The sequence below is a fragment of the Pipistrellus hanaki genome (assembly GCF_964339955.1).
Source record: "Pipistrellus hanaki genome assembly, chromosome: 2".
NCBI lineage: Eukaryota > Metazoa > Chordata > Mammalia > Chiroptera > Vespertilionidae > Pipistrellus > Pipistrellus hanaki.
Genome location: NC_140504.1, coordinates 65,959,935 through 65,981,426, shown reverse-complemented (window position 1 = coordinate 65,981,426; position 21,492 = coordinate 65,959,935). Strand labels below are relative to the sequence as shown.

The window sequence follows — 21,492 nt, the reverse complement described above, 5'->3', positions numbered from 1 at the left end:
ATAATTTAAACTTTTCAGTATCTCATGTTTTCTATCTTTTTCATTAGTTTCCAATACATTTCTTTGATCATAAGCTGTAAGAACCAACCAAAAACATTTTCCAAATCATAGTATATTTGAAATTCTTGGCATAGACTAATAAAAATGAAAGTTGACTTACCAACAAATTTCATATAAACTAATCCAAGTAATTCTGCTAAAGCTATAATTCCCAAACCTGAAATCAGAAGAGGACCATGCATTGGTGTGCACTCTGCAAAAACAAATAAAATTTTACATTAGAGATTCACATGAAATAATGAACTTCTTAAAAGAAACAATAACAGTAATAAAATTAAGTTTTAGGGAGAGTAATTATTTTTCTCACTATCAAGAAACAAAAATTACCTAGATATGTATTATTAACTCAGTCAATGAAATGACTCCAAATTATTAAAATAAAAAAACCTTGTTGGCATAGCATGTACCTTATCACATCAAGACTAATTGGAAATAGTTTGTGAAGCCTAAGCCTCCACACAATGTTTATTTTAAAAGCTCATCCATTAATACAGGAAGGGCAGTTTGGTCATTAAACAAACAGCCCATAAGCTATATACAGCCAATAAAAAAACACTAATCTTAGTGGGAACAAAATGATACCGTGTTTCCCCGAAAATAAGACATCCTCCGAAAATAAGACCTAGCGCATGGAAAAAATAAGACATCCCCTGAAAATAAGACCTAGCGCATCTTTGGGAGCAAAAATTAATATAAGACACTGTCTTATTTTGGGGGAAACAGGGTAGTGAAAAATGAAAGAAGCTCACAACACTAAATGCTGACAAGAATGTAGAACAACAGAAATGTGCATTCATTGCTGGTGGAAACACAACATGGTAATTTACTACAAAACTAGATATATTCTTAACATGCAATCTAACAATTGCACTCCTTAGTATTTTCCCAAATGAAGTTGAAAAGACATGTCCACACAAAAACATGCATTTCCTATATTGTGGGTCTAATTCTGTGATTTTATAACAAATCAATACCTTTCCCATTTACTGAAAGCAACCAAGATGTCCCTCAATAGGTGAATGGATCAACAAACTATTGTCCATTTAAACCATGGAATATTATTCAGTGATAAAAAGGAATGAGTTATCAAGTCAAACAAAGTCATGGAGGAAACTTAAATGCACACTACTAAGTGAAAGAAGCCAATTTGAAAAAGCTAGATATTATATGATTCCAAGCTGAAGACATTTTGGAAAATGCAAAACTATGGAGGCAGTAAAAAGATCGGTGGTTCCCAGGGGTTTCTGAATAAGGAGGATGAATGGGAAGAGCAAAGAGGATTTTTAGGGCAAATAAGCTTTTCTATATGATATTCTATGACTATGATCCATGTCATTATCTATAGATATAAAAGCCTAACCAACTCTTACAACCAAACAACTGGAATGATGCGCACTGACCCAGACCTTTTTGCTGGGGCCCTGACAGCCATGAATCTGGTTCACCCGCATCCCGAACCTAGATAGGAAGGAGGAGGGAGCCCGATTTCTCACAGTATGGTTGGTTAGCTGGATGCTGGGGCCAACCTCCTGCGGTCCCTCCCCCAAATCAGCTGCTCCCCCCACGCCCACCCCATCACCTCCTATCGCTGGCTAGGCCAAGGGAACCTACCCGTGCATGAGTTCATGCACCAGGCCTCTAGTACATTTATAAAAATCATAGAATGTACAACACCAAGATAAACCCTAACATAAACTATACACTTTGGGTGATAATGCTGTGGCAATGCTGGTTCAACGGACTGTAACAAATGAACTAATGAACTTGGTGGGAGATGTGATAGCGGAGGAGGCAGTGAGTAGATGAAAACTCTATTTTTCACTCTATTTTCCATGAACCTAAAATGCTCTAACAAATACAGTCTATATATTTAAAACAGAATAAGAACAACAAAGAAAAGGAAAGAGAAAAAGAGCTCTATGAGATACTACTGGTAAGAGAGGAATTGTTTAAGATTGTGACGCTTACCTGAGACACAGAGGCTTAGTCCGACCACAGAGAGCACAAAGCCCAGCACCTGAAGGATCAATATGGTGATGCTGAACGAGGACATCCCAATAGCTGGAGCTTCAAGGAAAAAGCATGTTGCAAATGTTTAAAAAGCAATAACTTCCACTTGTATTTCGTAGTCAAGGTCAGTATTCTAGGACCAAGGAGCTCCCTGTCAAGTGGTGGCTGCTTTCCCAGTGACCTAAGCCATCTCTGTCCACTCCCGGAATCAGCTCCACATTCATAGCCTCAGCAGCCTTTCATTTTTGCAGGGAGCTAGGCTGGATTGGCAGTTTTTACCCCAGATCTTAGGACAATGCTGCTTTTACCACACGTGTGTGTTTCACAATACGAGTGGCTATTAGTAGGGCTTCACCACATGCACACAATATCACTGTGGTGGAGAACCACCGTGTAAGCCTTGTCATTGTAGTCATCATAACCCCTAATTGTGTTTTATTTTTTTATTTTTTATTTTTTTTAAATATATTTTATTGATTTTTTACAGAGAGGAAGGGAGAGATATAGAGAGCCAGAAACATCGATGAGAGAGAAACATCGACCAGCTGCCTCCTGCACACCCCCTACTGGGGATGTGCCCGCAACTCAGGTACATGCCCCTGACCGGAATCGAACCTGGGACCCTTCAGTCCGCAGACCAACGCTCTACCACTGAGCCAAACCGGTGTCGGCCCTAATTGTGTTTTAGAACAAATTAATACCATGTTAATATATAGCAACCCAGAGACAGGCTCTCATACCAAGAGTTAAATGTGCAAATGGAAAAAATAGATTCTTTAATAATAACAAAAATATTTAATGATTTACTCCCAAAATGTAGTGGAAATTGTTACCGATTATAGGTTGAATAGCTCTATCATTTTTTAAAACTACAATGTTAAGATTTGCAATAACTATGATTTACAATCCTATTTTGTATAACTAGTTTTTTTTAAAGAGAGTTTTAGCAAAATAAGATAAGGAGAATGTTAATATCTACTTATAACTTCAAAAACTGAAATAAGAATATGAATATCATCATTAAGAAATTATATAGCATAATTTTTAAACTGCACTATTGGCATTAATATATCTCTGAAAATCACTTTTTTTTAACAAAATAAATATCTTGATAACCTAATATAACATTAAAATTAATCATATAGGGAAACATTTAACTAAAAATAGCTTTTATTGTATTATAAAAACCTAACTCTTATTGTACTATATAAAACCATACAAAAATATTTTAATCAAAATGCTGCTTTTTAAATGAAAAAGGGCACAAGCATACTAAAACAACAAATACTTACCTATCATAAATACAGAGTACTGAAGTAATATTAATATCACTGTAGGAACTACAATTAAACCAAGTCCACTGGCCCTCTTGGTTGAATATTCACCTGTTGATAAATAAAACTAACATTTAAAATATTTTTCTACTTAGTTCCTACTCTATCAAAAGTTAAAGTACTCAACTTAATAAATGTATTCATCTCAATACTACTCTTATAATTTGCAAAACATTTAAAAATAAACTGTTACCCCAAAACCTTACACAAAATAAGTGGTGACTTTTTTTTTTTTTTTAAGACCAAACTGAAGACATCTAAATGTCAACATCTAAGACTCAACATATGGAAACCTTCCACTGGCTTTGCCTCCCTTTTAACTACCTTGGAGCCTCTTACCAATCCCTTCCTTTGCTATATTCAATCTGTCCTAAAGTCAAAACAACCATTCTTTGTAGTTATCTTCTTAATTCATCTCTTTCTTCCCCACACCCTCACTAACTCCAGCTGCAAAGAGAGCTGCCAAATTTCTGTTCCTAAACATTAGACCCATATTGTATTCTGTTAATAAAATTAAGGCTTTCTACTGTCTCCACTTTGAGTCCCAGCCTGTCTCAGCTGTTCTTTCCATGGGCTGCATATCCTCATTCCCCAATCCCACTCCCATCTTCCAAAGGCAAATGCAGTTTCAGATTGATTTGTTTCCCACGTTCACTCCCAGTTCCATGTCTTGTCCTGTGAAGTTTGCCTTTGCAGTGGGTTGAACGGTGGCCCTAAAGATCTGCCTACCTCCTAATTCCTGGAAGCTGTGAATTAGGGTGAGCAATACATTACACAGCAAAATATATTAAACAATTTAGGATCTTGAAAGAAGGAACTTATCCTAGATTAACAACGTGGGCCTAAATTCAATAAGTGTCTTTGGAAGAGAGAGGCAGAGGAGTTTTATCACAGTGGAAATGGGAGTTATGTTTCCAGAAGCCAAGGAATTGCAAAGATTGCTAGCCAACACCAGAAAATGAAAGTGGCAAGGAATGGATTCTTCCCAAGAGTCTTGGGAGAAAGTATAGTCATGATGTCATCTTTATTTCAGACATAAGGTTTTCAGAACTGAGAGAATTGCTATTGTTTTATAACACACAGTTTGTGGTTATTGGTTATAGCAGCCCCACCCCCAACTATATTCTCAAACTTGTCAGCCCTGATTTTCTCATAATAACTGTACGTTTTACCTGGGACGAAGAGGATGGCTCCAACAATGACAAATGTCGTCAGCACTAGTCCAGCCACAAATAAAAGAATGGTTTTCTCCTTCGTAACACTGGCATTATATTTAAGTGCTTGAATGAAATAAAACACACACAAAAATTTTTTTTTTTTTAATTCCATGAATTCAGTCTCAAGAAGTGAAGCCATTTCTGTAACTTAAAAAGTGCAAAGACAAACTGATAACTTCCTATAATCTAATAACATTTGAGGAATAACTCCATTAGATCATGTCAAGCCACCTCAAATCTTTTTTATAAATCAGTCAATGACTAAATAGTTTCAAGGTAGTATATATATGGATGCTGAATTTATGGGTAATACTTTCATTCCCCTCTACTTTAAAGATGAAGTCATATACACCATGCTTTCTCAATTTGGGGCACTATTAACATAAGGACAGGTAAGTCTTTATGGCAGAAGGGGGTTGCTTTGTACATTTAGAAGGTTTAGTAACACCCCTACCTCCCTCCAAACTGCATACCAGTAACAGCCCCAGTGGTATCAATCAATTGTGAATGTCCCCTGAAGAGTAAAACTGCCTCAGGCTTACAACTGATATAAATAATGCTGATGGGAAGTAACTGGCTAATTGGTAATGCTGAGAAAAAGAGAACTTTGTTCCATCTTATATAAAATTAGTAAAGCATCGGGAAATCTAGATATTTTTTTTGAAAAGTAGAATAAAATTAGACAAATAATACCCTCTTGATATCAGGAGGGAAGGGAATGCTTAAATTGTTCAACTAAAGTCTATATATACTAGAGGTCTGTTGCACAAAATCCATGCACAGGTAGGTTCCTTAGGCCTGGATGGCAATCAGGGCCTATCTGGAAGGTGACAGATCGGGTGATCCGAGGGCCCCCACTGGCACCTGCCTTGGCTGGCCTGCTGCCACCCACTTTCCAGCTCTGCCCCCCACTTCTGTGGGCTGGGGGCAGCTCCTGTGATGAGCATCGGCCCCCCTGGTGGTCAGTGCACATCATAGCGACTGGTCGTTTTGCCAGTCGTTCTGCTGTTCAGTCTATTTGCATATTAGGCTATTATTATATAGGATAAAAGGCTAAGCAACAGTCCCACTGTCCAGAAGCTATGACGCGTACTCACCACCAGGAGGCAGATGCTCAATGCAGGAGCTACCGAGCTGTGGTCACTTAGCAGCAGCAGTTCTTGGGTGACACACCCAGAACCAGAGAGGAGGGAGCCCGACTCCTCGCAATTCCTCTCACACTCTAGGACCCCTTGGGGGATATCAGAGAGCCAGTTTTGGCCCGATCCCTACAGGCCAGACCGAGGGACCCCACCTGTCAGAGGGACCCTGCTCACTCTGCAGATGCCCTTCAAGCCTCAGCACTGGCCCAGGTGTGGCTGGCGGTGAGGGAATGCAGGAGGTTGGCTCCACGGCATGTCTGATCTATCTTGCCCTGTTCCACCCTGCCAGCCACCACCTGGGACTGCCTGCATTAGGCCTTGCACTGAAGGGACTAATCAATTTATTTTCAATGTGCAAGAATTCATGCACCAGGACACTAGTAATTACATAAAAATAAACTACAAATACTCAATAGGACTCATTAACTCTACTGTCAAGTACCTGGTAGGAAAGAATAATGTAATGGATAAGTCTAAAAGTATTATTTCTTTTACTATACTTTCACCTTAGGGGTTTTGAAATTAATTTTGTACCAAAAGAGTTGTTAAAAGTAACCTAAAAGCAGACTGAGTAGCAGAGAGAAACAGTGCATGACTGAAATTCTGTTGTTTCATCTAGGCCATTAATCAATGTCTTGAGGGGGAAATTTTAAAAAATGTTATATTTAGCATTAAATTTACTTCCACTAAAATGAAAAACAGATTAAATACAGTGAGAACAACAAGAACCCCTAAATGAACATGATAAAATCTATTTTTAAGGTATTATGACCTAGGGTTATACAATAAGCTATGGTTGACATATTTCAGGTATAATAGAAGACATAAAAATCACTACCTACTCATACCTTAGATCCTAAACCTCTACCTTATTCTCATTATGTGGGGTGAGGGATGGAGAGGTAATCAATCAGCAGTCCTGAAGCTGAGTAACTGAAATCCACACTAATCAACAAAGAGTGAAAACCAATATGACAAGTTCCCCAAGTTTTCATTTGATCTATCCAGCTTCAAACGTACCCCTCAGTTACCTAAGTCTTGACTCAGCATGGCTCTGCCTTCATATAGAGCACAGATTCTCAGATTCCCTATTTTCTAGCACTGATGAAAGCACTGGTAAATATAAAATTCAGTGTATATCTTATAAAAGGCACAGACACAGATAGAAAAATAAGCTTCCTCTAGACATATGTCAAGTTTTCAATTTAATTCAATGCATATTGTTATGTAATGGAGCTTGAAAGTTCTACAAAAGGGTTATGAAACAGAAGCTGTTTCAAATATACTTCACAATTAATCAAACATTCAAAAGACACTTTTCCAGGCTTAACTGAATTCATAAAAGAACTACTAAGATCAAGCAGCAAGAATTCACCTTTAGAGTATAGTAGAAGTTCATGCAAAAAAGGCTGACTTAATCAGAGTTTTATTCCATATAAAATTCAACCTTTTCAAGCTTAGAAGAATTTTAGGAGAAAAATAATATCAACAATAGCAACAAAAATAAAACACCACAAAAATACTACGATTGACAGTATTTTACTATAGAACAACCTTTTCAAGACCTTTGCATATAAATATTGGAGGTAGCTTTAGTTTCTGTTGATTGGTTCAACTATTTATTACCTCCAACCCTCCCTTAAATTAGGCAACTACGCCGAAACCGGTTTAGCTCAATGGATAGAGCGTCGGCTCGGGGACTGAAGGAACCCGGGTTCGATTCCGGTCAAGGGCATGTACCTTGGTTGCCGGCATACCCCCAGTAGGGGGTGTGCAAGAGGCAACTGATCGACTCTCTCTCATCGATGTTTCTAACTCTCTATCTCTCTCTCCGTTCCTCTCTGTACAAAATCAATAAAATATATTTAAAAAAAAAATTAGGCAACTACTTTTTGTTGCTGTTGTTGTTAATCCTCACCCAAGGATATTTCCTGAATGATTTTTAGAGCATGTGGAAGGGAGGGAGACAGACACATAGAGAGAAACATGGAATGAAAAAGACACATGAATTGGCTGCTTCCCGCATGTAGCTCACCATGACCAGGGATAGAGCCTGCACCCAAGGTATGTGCCCTTGACCAGAATAGAACCCAAAACCCTTCAGCCTGTGGGCTGATGCTCTCTATCCTTTGAGCCAAACTGGTTATGGCTAAGCAACTATTTCTTTTTTAATTATTATTATTATTATTTGTTATTGATTTCAGAGAGGAAGGGAGAAGGAGGGAAAGACAGAAACATCACTGATAAGAGGGAATCATTGATTGACTGCCTCCTGCATGTTGGACCGAGCCGCAATCCAGGCATGTACCCTTGGCCAGAATCGAACCTGGGACCCTTCAGTCCACAGGCTGATGCTCTATCTATTCAGCCAAACTGGCTAGGGCCTAAGCAACTATTTCTAACAAATACATAAGTGAAGTCTACTTAATTAATCACAGGCAATGAAAGAGGATTTCCATGTTTTGTTCAGGTAAACATTTAAAAAGAGTTTCTTTTGACACATTTTCTTTGCCACAATGGTCACATTTTAGCACAACCCAAAGAATGTGTTTTGTAGTCCAGTTGTCAATTATTTTTCAGTGTCACCAAAGAGTTTGCAATCTGATATAGATGCTATAGAACTCAGTAATCACAAGTATCTTTTTTTGGTGATCTTTATTTGTCCTTTAACAGGTAGACTATCTTTATCAAATCTATAAAAATTTTAAATTCAAACAAAGAAAATAAATTCAAGTAACTCCACAAACACTTAGAATTAAGATAAAGCTAACTGAATGTGTCCTTAGTGGGCTCTTATCAAACTTTCCGGTATGGTTTTCAGGCTTTTTGGCAAGACAATCTATGTAATTTTAAAAATATGTATACTTTAAAAGATTCCCCTCAACTAAAAATCACTGAATTCAATACACAAAATAAAATAAAAGAAATAACAGTAATTACGCTTTCTAAATACTTTTCAAGCACTGTCTTCAACTTACAACAAAGTTTAGAGGGAGGTATAGGGTACCCCCCCTAAATTCCTGTCCCACACATGCACACACACCCCCCAATCAATATCACCCACCAAAATGATAAAATTTTTATCAACATGAATCTACATTGACACATCATAATTACCCAAAGTCCATAGGTTGCCTTAGGGGCTGTACATTCTAAGGGCTCGCACAAATGCAAATTGACATCATTTTAGTACAGAGTATTTTCACTGTGGTAAATGTCCTCTGGCTCTGCCTATGTACTCTGCCTGCACCTACTTCTAGGAATGACTGATTTTTTTCAATGTTTCCATGGTTTTGACGTTTCCAGAATGTCTTTTACATGGAAACAAACAGTATGCAGCCTTTTCAGATTGGAAATATGCATGTAATAGCTCATTTCTTTTTATGTGGACATTTCACAGTACATGTTGCCACTCACCTACTGAAAATCATCTCGGTTGCTTCTAAGTTGTGGCAATCATGTAGAAGCTGCTATAACTATCCATGTTCAGGTTTCTATGAGGACATAAGTTTTCCACTCTTTTAGGATAAATACCAATGAGCACAATTGCTGGAACATCATATAAAAGTTAATTTTGTAAAAAAAAAAAAAAAAAAATTGCCCAACTGTCTTCCAGCGTGGTTGTACCATTATGCATTCCCACCCGCAATGTAGGAGGTTTCTGTTGCTCCACATGTTGTCAGTGTTTATATTTTTTAAACAAAACTTATAACCTTAGTGCTATCTGACACAGGGAAACCAAAATCATTGGGAGACAAAATTAAATTTTTGTGAAAAACTTAAAAATTTTAAAGTTTTCACTAAATCTAGCCAGCCACATCTCAGAATGAGCTAGGTTGTGTCCTTCATTTATTCTACAAATGTTTATTGTGTAGGTACAATGCACCATGCATTTTTATTAGTCCATTGCAACCAAATCAAGTAGATTACTTTATCCAAGAATTGACTGAGCACCTACTATGTGATGATCATTATTCCAAGTGCTGCCTCAAGACCCTTAGTTCTGATGTGTGAGTGAGTGAGTGTCTGTGTTTGGGGCAGGGGAGGAATGAATGACCAAAAGTGTTACTCCCAGATCTTGCACAATTAAATAAAAGGTGTGGGACTGCTGTAGCCTAAGAAAGTCCCTTTATGTAATCTTTCAAGTTCATATGATTGAAGAAATGGCATGTCCCTCTAGTCACCTGAAGACACAGCTAATGTTAGAAACAGAGACTCCAGTAATAATTCTCGTTTCCTTGCACTGATATAAAGCACATAAAAGATGGAATGCGGGTTGTGCTTGATGAAATCTAGTGCAATTAGCAGGTCAATTTGAAGATCAAATGATAACTATCATCTTACTTTTCATGAAACTCTGAATACAGAATTTAATAAGCCCCTATAGACCTACACAGACCACAGTCTAGGAATAAAACCCCAAATTCCAATAATTAAATGCCTGCTTAAAGACATGACTTTTAGATGTTCCCTCACTAAGCAGTTGATGACTTGATGATGCTACAAGAAAGCTAACCAGTGAGCTATAAGGCATCTCAAATTAAGAATAAATCATAAGGGGTAGATGTGTTTGATTTTATTATTATAGTGATGTTTTCTGACACAGGATCTTTTGTATCTTTTTGTATCTATTGAGCTGAAAATCAATATTGTCTTCATGGCAGGATAAAGCATATATGATAAATTTAGAATAAAATTATAATTTCAAGTTTTAAAATTATTTAATTGAATTTAAAACACTATTTTAAAAGCACTTAAAACACTCATACAAACATACATACACACACACACACACACACACACACACACACACACATGCACACACACAAACAACCAGAAGGCAAGTAAAATAATTTCATAATAAACTCCATACACTGTCCGATTTATTTTGATGACACAATTTTGTCAAAATAAATCATAACTAGAAATCACATTCTCAGTCTACAAGATCCAGAAACAAAAGAGCCCAGGCTTTGTGCAGCAAGCACCTTGAATATAAAAGGTTAAAGAGGAGGCTGTCCAACACACTAACTTCCTTTTCTTGGTTCCAAACCTTCCCTGGTCTTGTGATGATACCATAACTTCAGAGTATATGCAGCAAGGTGGACTGTTTGAATTTGGAAATGGTCAAAGGAATAGCAACTAATGTCTATAAAAGAGTATACTGCTGAGCTATAGTTTTGTTCAGTTCCTCCTACAATAAAATCAGTACATGAAACATTATTTAATAGCAGAATGTGATAATTATGTGGATGGGTCCAAGGAAAAGCACTAGGAGTTCAATATTACTTAATACAATTCAGAGTAAACTTAATAAAAAATTCTATTAATAGGTGCATCAACCAGGTCACAGAATGATTCTTTGTCATAATATTTATGATGATGATATTTTACCTTCTTGGATAGAAATTTCCCAGTGCACATTAGTATATGTCCTCATTTCTTCAAAATAAGTTTTCTAATCTACAAAGACATTGCATGTTCCATTACCTCTTTAAAATGTGCTTTCATGGCCCAATTACTTTCAATAGTCTTCAAGATTGAACTCAAGGAGTTAGCAGGATCTCAAGACTGTGGTGGTAGAGAATGTTTCCCTTGAACTCCCAACAATGATTTATTCAGGAACAGCTATGCAAATACCTCTGAAAAGTATCCAAAATCCTTGTGAAACAATTTTATGCAAGAATTACAAATTTAGGAAATGAAATGAATGATGCCTAGATTATACAAGTTTGAAATAAATTACAGCAGTCCTGGCTTTGCACAATTGTCATATTCATGAACTTGAGATACCATGATTTATTAAGTTAAATAATACAAGTCCCCTAAAATCACAGTTCAAATTTCAGTACCACAATATATTCACTGATTGATTGCATAAAGTGTAAATTTCACTGCCATCTGTTCAATTGTCCATAAATCACTATCTAAAGAACAAATGTGCATCATGATTACTGACCAATCCTGTCACTTCTTTCAAAGACTGGTGGGGATGGTCACTGCACATCTGCTATTTCCCTCACATACAGACAGCAAAGCATATGCTGTGCTACCTCCTGTTTTCCACTGATAAACCACTGTGACATTTCACAACAGATAATCAAAAGAGGAAACTGGGCAATAAAGATGGAAGAGCAAAGAAATGAAAAGTGATAATGCTAGAAGTGAAATTCGAATAGAACATAAATGACATCACAGAAGAAAGAGCTGACTGTGAGAATGTCAACACTACTGCTATTCAAGAAACTAGATATGCAGCCAGGGGAACTTAGCAATGTGAACTTATTGGCATAAATTAGGACAGTGAGGAGGTTGTGACACAAAGAATAAAGATGTCCCATAAAATGTGATTCTGGCACTGGGCGATGAGGCTCAGTTAGGTATCATCCCATGCACTGACAGGTCGCTGGTTGATTCTTGGTCAGAGAACATATCCAGGTTGTGTGCTAGATACCTACTTGGGGTGCAGGGGAGGCAGCCAATCAATTTCTCTTTTTTTCTCTCTCTCCCTCTTACATCCTCTCTCTCCAAAATCAATTTTCTTAAAAAATGAAGTGACTCTGGCAAAACAAAACAAAAAAAACCCTTCACATGAAAGAAACTCTTAGAGATCGTTCATGACACTGAAAATGCAAAGGATAAAATGCTGGAAGCTGATTTGAACTGAGAAGTATGAGAATTCACCAAGCATAGAAAGGATGCTTGCTCTGTATTCAAAGTTATATGACAAGCATTTTTTAAACCACTCTTGATAAAATGCTTTCATTTTCAATGTTTGTAAAGTTTTAATTTACCATATACTAAATATTAGTTTTATAGTTGTTTCATTTCCTAATACAGTTATTACTGAGAGTTCAAAAATGTTTTTCAGCTACAGTTGGCATATGCTATTAGTTTTAGGTGTACAATAAGAGAACTTTTAATGTTTTGACAAAAAATTTAGGGATCATGGAGCAATAGAAATTTTTCATACTCATGATTAGATTTCTTTACAGAATTTCGGCTTACATGGTCATACTTATGGTCTCCTAGGTCTGTATAAAGCCAAGATACCTGTAAACAACAAAAGTTCAGTAAAGGGAAAGGCAAGCCTAGATTTACCTATCTCAAAGAATTTCACAATGTTAGCCAATTCTTGAGGTGGAGTTGGACCTTAATCTTGCAGGAACAAGAGGTCTTGATAAGAAGTGCTTGACATAATTTATCAAACATCTCAATAGTGGAAAGTACCTGTTTCACTACCAAAGAATGAGGAAGAAGATCCATGAAAACCAACCAGGAACTTAATTGTTGATGGAATGGAAACTGTGAGTAGAAGGAAACAAAGTGCCTGAAATGTAACAAATTCAGAGATTTGTTACTTTGGTTAAAGCTCAGTGTTTGAATCCATTCATCTGTGAGCTGCTTGCTAAGTATAAGACTTAACTTGGTAAGTTAAAACTAAAGGCAACGTTATTTAGGAACACTTCCCTGTAGCATACTGGTACCTTTGTCTTTAAAAGATGGTCTAGATCTCACTGTATGTGAGAGCTCTTGGCATGGCTTCAGGAGTACAGAAGTCTTCTCAGACTTTGTCCTCAGAAGAATCAATGACCTCCTGAGATCAATTCAAGAAACTGTCTGGGATAAGGAAACTCTTTCTCCTCAAAATGAAAAAACAAATTGCTGTCTTTATGAATGTTCGACCTATGGAAGTTTCAGGTTTTGTCTTAAACCACCAAAAGACCGACCGACATGCAGAGCTAGAAAAACCACTGAAAGAAATCCCTATAGTCAAGTACAGACCATACACAGTCATCAAAGAAATTAAGGAGTTACTATTTATAGTTTAAGAGCTATAAGATACCACACTCTAAAAAGTATAACCCAAGTTTTGGTCAACATGGCAGATAAGTAAATATAGTATTTGCATCCTCCCACAATTATCTAAAAACTAAAACTAATTTACAGAACAACCGTGATTGAGAACTGCCTGAAATCTAGCTGAATGGAAGTTCTACAACTAAGGATATTAAAAAAAAAAAAAAAAAAAAAAAAAAAAAAAAAAAAGCCACATGGAGACTGGTAGAAGGGGTAGAGAGGAGAAACAGGCTGTTCTACAACAACACATGGTGGACAAAAATTGGAAGGGATATCTCCACTGTAGAGGTCCTTCTTGAGGTGAGAGGTGTCCCAACCCCACCAGGTCCCCAGTCAAGGATTTCAGCACCAGGAAAAACATCTGACTGTAAAAAAACAGTGGGAATTGTGGCTGAGGGAGACAAAGGGCTCCTGGAGTCCCAGGCAGTTACTTGGAAAAGGCCCAAGCAAGGACTTCTTGGACACCTTGGCTCTGAACTCTAGCCTGGGAATGAAGCTTCAAATATGTGTCAGGGACATACAGGGAGAAGCTCAATTGTCTTAGGGACAAGGCTGAAGAGTCAGCTTTTTCCCAGACATAAGTGTTGGCAACAGCTCTTGTTCCTTTGCTGAGCCTTCTCCCACAAAGAGCCAGCAGGTGAGCCTCATATCTGTGTCTCCATCCTAGCTCACACTGTGAGCTCGACGCTGGTGATTCCCTCAGACTCAGTGCCATCCAACTTGCAGGCTCACCCAAGCCCTTTCCAGTGGCTTTTCCATACAAACAGTCTGTTTGGGCTCATGCTTCAAACTTCCCTAAAATATCTCAAATGTTCACAAACCAAAAACAAGCAGCATCTGGCCTCAGTGTGCCCTATACCTCTTACTAAGTAGCCTCAGATACAGCACTAGTGGTGGGCAGCCTTGACACCTCCTAGCCCAGCACAGGTAACAGCCGTCTGCAGCAGATTGCTTTGTACCTCATGCCAGATGGCCCTGGGCATGGTACAGGCAAAAGATGATCTTGGGCCTGCACCTACTAGAGCTAGTTTATTTGGTGGCCAGCTTCAGGAGTATCACCCAACAACTTCCACCAGAGACACACTCAAGGGGAAGACTCATTAGGCACCAGAGCTCAGATGAAGTGAGTCCTGCTCTGTGGAGTTGGATCCTGCACAGCAGATCAGGGCCGATCAGGCCTGTCTCACCTAGTCCCCTGTGCTGTGGTTGCTGCCAGTCCTCACAGCTGATTGTCCTGGGGTTAAATCCTTCCCAGTGACGTGCCAACATCAATCAAGGCTCACCTATAACAGAAGGGTGCACACAGCCCACAAGGGGGCACGCCTGGAGAGCCTAGCTTGGGTGGCAGAGGATGCTGCATCACAAGGCCCTACAGGACACCTACTACAGAGGGCTACTCTACCAAGACCGGTAGACATAGCAGCTCTGCCTAATACATAGAAACAAACATAGGGAGGCTACCAAAATGAGGAGAGAAGGGAACATGTCCCAAACTAAAGAATAGAACAAAACTCCAGCAAAGGACTAAACAAAACAGACCAGCAATCTACCAGCTGCATAGTTTAAAAACACTGGTTATGAGGATGCTCAAAAATTTCAGTGAGAACTTCAACAAAGAGTTAAGAAACATAATGGAGATAGAAAACATAAAGAACCCATCAGAAATGAAGAATTCAATAACTGAAAGGAATTACAGGGAATTAACAGTAGAGTAGATGAAGTAGAGAATCAAATCAGGGATTTGGAAGATAAGGAAGCAGAAAACATCCAATCACAACAGCAAAAAGAAAAATGAATCCTCCCCCGCTTCCTCCCCCAAAAAAGAAAAAGTCAGGACAGTGTAAGGAGCCTCTGGGACAACTTCAGCTTATTAATATTCCCAACATGAGGGTGCCGGAAGGAGAAGAGAGAGAGCAATCAATTGAAAACATATTTGAAAAAATAATGATGAAAACTTTCCTAACCTGCTGAAGGAAATAGAGGTACAAGTCCAAGATAGATAGTACTTTACAAAGTGCCCATCACAGAGCACAAGGACTCCACAAATGTTTAGGGGCTATTTTTATACACACCTTCAAATCTGAGTCCAGGCTGAATGAATCAAATATATTATGTGCCTTACACAAACACACACACACACACACACACACACACACACACACACTCACACCACAGTTATTTGTTCTAAGATGAGCCTAAATGAAATATTGTCACCAAAATATTTAGGTTCATATTCCTTAAAACATGACCAGTAGAATAAATATAAAAAAGAACATTCACCTCACTAACACAAAAGTGAAAATTAAAACAGGATTTTTTTTCATTCATCAGATTAGCAAAGATTTTATAATTATAAAGATGTCAGGACTATGAGGTAAAAGGCAGGTATTCTCATCTGCAATAGTAATTGATACAATGTTTCTAGAAAACACTTGGGAGAATGTATCAAAAATCTTAAAATATCTCTGCCATTTACAGTTTTACATATCTTTAGTAGTACAGAAAAAGAAAAACTGAAAACATGCTTAATATCAATCAAGATGAGAATTGAGTAAATTACATGCATCTGTGAAAATAGAGCAGAGGCAGCTATAACAAGATTTCTGAAAACATGGGGAGAGGATCATTATGTACAAGTATATAAGCTATATGACCCCAATTTGTTTTGTTTTTTTTTCTTTTTTTAAAAAAGGTAACCAAAAATACGTTAAAAAAAAAAAAAAAAAAAAAAGACAGAAAAGAAAGCACAAAATTCACTACACTAGACCAATAGTTTATTTATTTCTAGACTTGAGGCCCAGTGTACAGGTGGGGTTCCTTGGCCTGGCCAGTGATCAAGGCCGATCAGGCCTGTCTCATCTAGTCCCAATCAGGACCAAAAGGGGCCGGCCGGCCAGGAAGGGGAAGTGGGAGGGCTCTAGGGCATGTCTGGTCCTCTTGCCCAGTCCTGATTGGCTGGATCCCAGCAGCAAGCTAACCTACCAGTCAGAAAGTCTCACACTGGTGGTCAGTGCACATCATAGAACCTAGTCGAGTGATCTACCAAACAGTCAACTGATTGGTTGGACTCTTACCATATTACACTTTTATTATATAGGATTGTGGGATTCTAGATTATTTTTGTTTATTCTTTATAACTTCCTATTTCTATATATAAAAGCCTAAGTAACTGGCTGACCAGCTGATAGTTTGACCAGCCGGTCTGTGACACACATTGACCACCAGGGGGCAAATGCTCAATGCAGGAACGGAAACCACAGGCATGGAAACATAGAACTAACTGATGAATCTCAGAGGGAAGGGAGGAGGGGAGAGGGTGGGAAGAGATTAACCAAAGATCTTATATGCATACTAGAGGCCCGTTGTATGGATTTGTGCACCGGTGGGGCCCTTCCACCTGGCCTGTGAGTATCGAGCCAAAACCGGCTCTCTGACATCCCTCGAGGGATCCCAGATTGCAAGAGGGCACAGGCCAGGCCAAAGGACCCTCTGGTGCACAAATTGGTGAACCATGCCTTTATTACTATACAAAGTATTCTAAAGTGATATGTATTACATTTTTAGTCCGAAAACAAATTTATACATCTAATTTTGTCAAAACATTGCTGACAGGAACAGTCACTCCTGGTTCAGTTCTCTAAAAATAATATTACTAATGAGAATGCCATGATCAACAAACTGAAGTCAATCCAAATGAAACAAATCACACTCAGAAATGACTATGTTCTTAGAGAAAGACAAGTCCCTACTTTAATTATATGACAAAGGTCTTTAGGCAGGGGTTTGCCACCAGGGTTCAAGGCCTTCCCTAATATCAGGGATGACTGATGAGGTCTTGATGCTATACCAGTCTTTTGCTTGACATAAAAGGCCTTTTGAAATTGTAAGAAATTTCCACAGGAATTCTAGATACCGTTTTGAAAGTAAGAGTTGTGACATATCTTGACAGTTGTCACTGTTAGCCTTTTACTTCCCTTTTTGCCTTTGAAATCACAAAGCATTTCCAGAGTGCCATCCATTGAACAGAGCCCTTAAATATATACCCAGACATCCCTTTTTCATTTTTATATAATCATTTTAGATATACATGCCTCAAATTTCCAAGTAAGAGTAAAATTCATGAAATTTACAACAGGCCAATCGGCTATAGTATTTTACTAGTTTTCACTGGTTTTAAAGGTTGCAGAGTGAAATAAATACATATAATCAGCATTATTTACTCCTTAACTTGCATAAATGTTCACTGGCCTTTAATAACTATTTCAGCATACTGAAAGGCAGTATGCTGAAATAGTTATTAAGGCAGAGAATATATCTTACAGACTAAAGGTTTAAAAGTTTAGAATGTCACCTCAATTTAGTGAATTTCACTAATTTAGTGAATTTCCCTTACTAAACTGGTGTGGAAATACAATTGACCCTTGACTAACACAGGGGTTAGGAGAGCTGATACTCTCACCTCGTGTAAAATCCACATATGGTCCAACTGGCATAGTTCAGTGGTTGACCATGAACCTATGGACCAGGAGGTCATGGTTAAATTCCAGTCAGGGCACATGCCCAGGTTGTGGGCTGTGGGCTTGATCCCCAGTGAGGTGTGTGCAGGAGGCAGCCAATCAATGACTCTCTCTCATCACTGATGTTTCTCTCTCTCTCTCCTCCCTTTCTCTCTGAAATCAATAAATATATATTTTAAAAATCCACATATGACTTTAAACTTCCCCAAAACTTAACTACTAATACCCTACTGTTGACCAGAATCCTTACAGATAAAATTAACAGTTGATTAACACATATTTTGTGTTATATGTATCAAATACTATTTTTATAATGAAGTAACTTAGAGAATAGAAAATGTTATTAAGAAAATCATAAGGAAGAGAAAATACATTTACAGTATTTCCTGGGAAAAAAAAAATCTACATCTAAGTGGATCCACATAATCTAAGTTGTTTTGTTCCAGGATCAAGTGTACTGGTTGAGTATAATCATCAATCAGAATGCACACCTTTCTACTTCACAGCGAGAATCCTACATTATTCATGTTACATCTGATGCTGCACCAAGATCTGCCCTGAGAAGTTTAGACATATGGCTATTACAGCAAAACATGATCAAAGAACATCCCCCACCCTCTTCCCCCCGTGGCTACTTGCAGAATTGCACAGTAAGGATGACAACATGGTTCAAACTGGGCTTTTTCAAAGATGCACACATGTATACAGAGAAGTTCAAATTTGGAAAATGAAGAGAGGGAAGTCTTAATGCTCAGAATTGCAAAATCCCACTTAACAGTATAATGTAGGCTGTGGATATCTCTTCACCAATAATGTGTGTGTAAATGCTCTGTAAACATTAAAACCAGCACGAGTTTCAGGTATATTATTAGAATTCCCACTATTCATTCTTTAAAAAAAAAAAAAAAAAAAAAAAACTTCTTAGGAACTGCAGCAAATTAAGAGGGACAATATATACTTCATGGAGAATATTAATATTAAGACTGTATATTCTTATTTATAATATTATCACACTTCCTAATATAATTTAAATAGAATATTTCACCAATATTGCCTCCTAGAAGTGACAATTTTATCACTAAAACATAAATGAAAATAGAAAACAAGTACTTACTCACAATACCAAACTGTCCCCAGAACAGAAGCACAGCCAACATTGGGAAAATAACAATAAGGATATTTTCATTTGGAGAAAACCATGAAACTGGGGAAAAAGAAAACAGAAATCATGATTAATATTTATTATCACAACATTAAGTCCTGCCAATTGCTAGTAAAAAAAACTAGTTAAGTGTTTTCCAGCACATTTTTCCTAAGCTGTGATTTATGGAAGGAGGTAGCATACCCCAGTTGAGAACAGGGCTCCACAGCCAACTGCCTGCGTTTGAAACCCAGTTCTAACTTACAATCTCTGTGATCTTGGACAGTCTAACAACTCTCTGTTCTTCAGTTGTTATACCAGTACAACAAGTAATGACACTTTGAATGACTTATTGTTAATTGTTAAGAAAGTTAAGATATGAAAAGGGCTTAAAACAAAGTACTCGGTAAACATTAACTACAGTTATTATTATGGGCTCCTACTATTACGCCTAAATATGTAAGGAGCCAACAATTTACCTTAAAGCAAATGTTGCCTTCTTGTAAAGATCGACTAAAGGGGATATAAGTGAGGAAGTAGTACAACCTAAACTTGGTCTAACTGTGACCTAAGACTGAGACAGATGTGAGCCTGAGCTTTTCTGAAACTTACTCGGGAACAGAAGATGTATTCTTAAACAATTAGTCCTAAAATGACTGCTGACAAAAAGTAACATGAAAAGCTTTAGGTAGTAAGGAAGCTTCTATTAAGTGGGCCACGTGTTAGGAAATTGTGATATTAAGACTTCCAATGAAATTTGTTGAGAACTTTTAAAAATTAAGTTTAATAGTGTCTAATCAATGCTCAACACCGTATTTTTCCTATGAAATTTTTCTTGTAACAATAAAGCCAGGTAAATACACTGAAAGCATTCCAGAGTTTGCCTAGACTGGAGGGCTTGCTGGGTAAGGAACACTCTGAATAGCGCACAAGGCAAGCACTGGCGTTGTTCTGAAATTATCCCTTTCAAATCCTCCCCTGCATCCCTATGTGAGGAATCTTATGGGCTTTCTCACCACAATGCTAGTCAGACATTTCTTGTATTAAGCTTATAATGGAGAACAGTGTGGAGTTTCCTCAAAAAACTGAAAATGGAACTCCCATTTGACCCAGTAATCCCACTTCTAGGAATATATCCCAAGAAACTAGAAACACCAATCAGAAAGGATATATGCACCCCTATGTTCATAGCAGCACAATCTACAATAGCCAGAATTTGGAAACAGCCTAAGTGTCCATCAGCAGATGATTGGATCCAAAAACTATGGTACATCTACACAATGGAATACTATGCTGCCATAAAAAAGAAGGATTTCTCATCATTTGCAGCATCCTGGATGGAATTGGAGAACATCATGCTGAGTGAAATAAGCCAATCAATGAAAGAGAAACACCACATGACCTCACTCATTTGTGGATAATAAAGAACATTATAAACTGATGAACCATAAGATAGATATAGAGACAGTATATCAACAAGTAGACTGTCAAGTTACAGCGGGTACGGGAGGAAGATCTGGGGGAGATAATAGATCAACCGAAGGACTTGTATACATGCATATAAGTGCAACCAATGGACACAAAACTCTGGGGAGGGAGGGGATGTGTGGGAGGGAGGGAGGGGGTAAAAAAAAAAATCAATAAAATATATTAAAAAAAATAAATTAAAAAAAAAAGCTTATAATGAACTCTGGTAAATGTTCACAATCATCCCAAGAATATAACACTGTCATTTATTTTTGAGAAAGTAGTTTTCCAAATTCCAGCATTTTGCCCTGTACATGGAAGAGACTCAGTAGGTTTACTATTGGTGGTTGAAACAGTCATAGGACAGTTTGGTGAATGAATAGAAAACAGGCCTTTTTGTTGCTCCCATGGTTGCAGATCCACCAATGCCACTTTTATTTCCACCTGAATTACTGAACATCTTCCTATACCAAAGAAAGCCCATTTCCATTCAGACTAAAATCCTATATGAAAAAACTTTCTGAATTATTCTTCGATTTTCATATGCCTAAAGGATCTGGTAAAAGCTCCATGATTTAATGACTATTATTAATCAACTTCTTTTCCTCTACCCACTTTATTATTTTGTTTTGAGTTGAAAACATTAACTTATCAAATCCTTACAATTCTGAGAAGAATTATGAACCCCTCCTTACCACTGAGAAAACTAAGGCTCAGTGAACTAAGGATTTTAAGTTTGCATGT

At 37.7% G+C, this 21,492-nt stretch overlaps 2 protein-coding genes across 5 annotated transcripts in view; both read right to left on the bottom strand.

Moving 5' to 3' along the window:
- Positions 1-21,492, bottom strand: part of CIP2A (cellular inhibitor of PP2A) — a 561,728-nt gene that overhangs the window by 28,344 nt on the left and 511,892 nt on the right. The window lies entirely within an intron of this gene.
- CD47 (CD47 molecule) overlaps positions 1-21,492 on the bottom strand; it is a 63,986-nt gene that overhangs the window by 14,356 nt on the left and 28,138 nt on the right. For all 4 annotated transcript variants that reach the window (XM_084874053.1, XM_084874054.1, XM_084874055.1 and 1 more), the window contains exons 3-7: positions 19,255-19,344; positions 4,577-4,684; positions 3,363-3,455; positions 2,029-2,127; positions 161-253 (exon numbers count right to left, since the gene is read on the bottom strand). In XM_084874053.1, the coding sequence (XP_084730179.1) occupies positions 161-253; positions 2,029-2,127; positions 3,363-3,455; positions 4,577-4,684; positions 19,255-19,344 (483 nt within the window). The remainder of the gene's footprint in view (positions 1-160; positions 254-2,028; positions 2,128-3,362; positions 3,456-4,576; positions 4,685-19,254; positions 19,345-21,492) is intronic.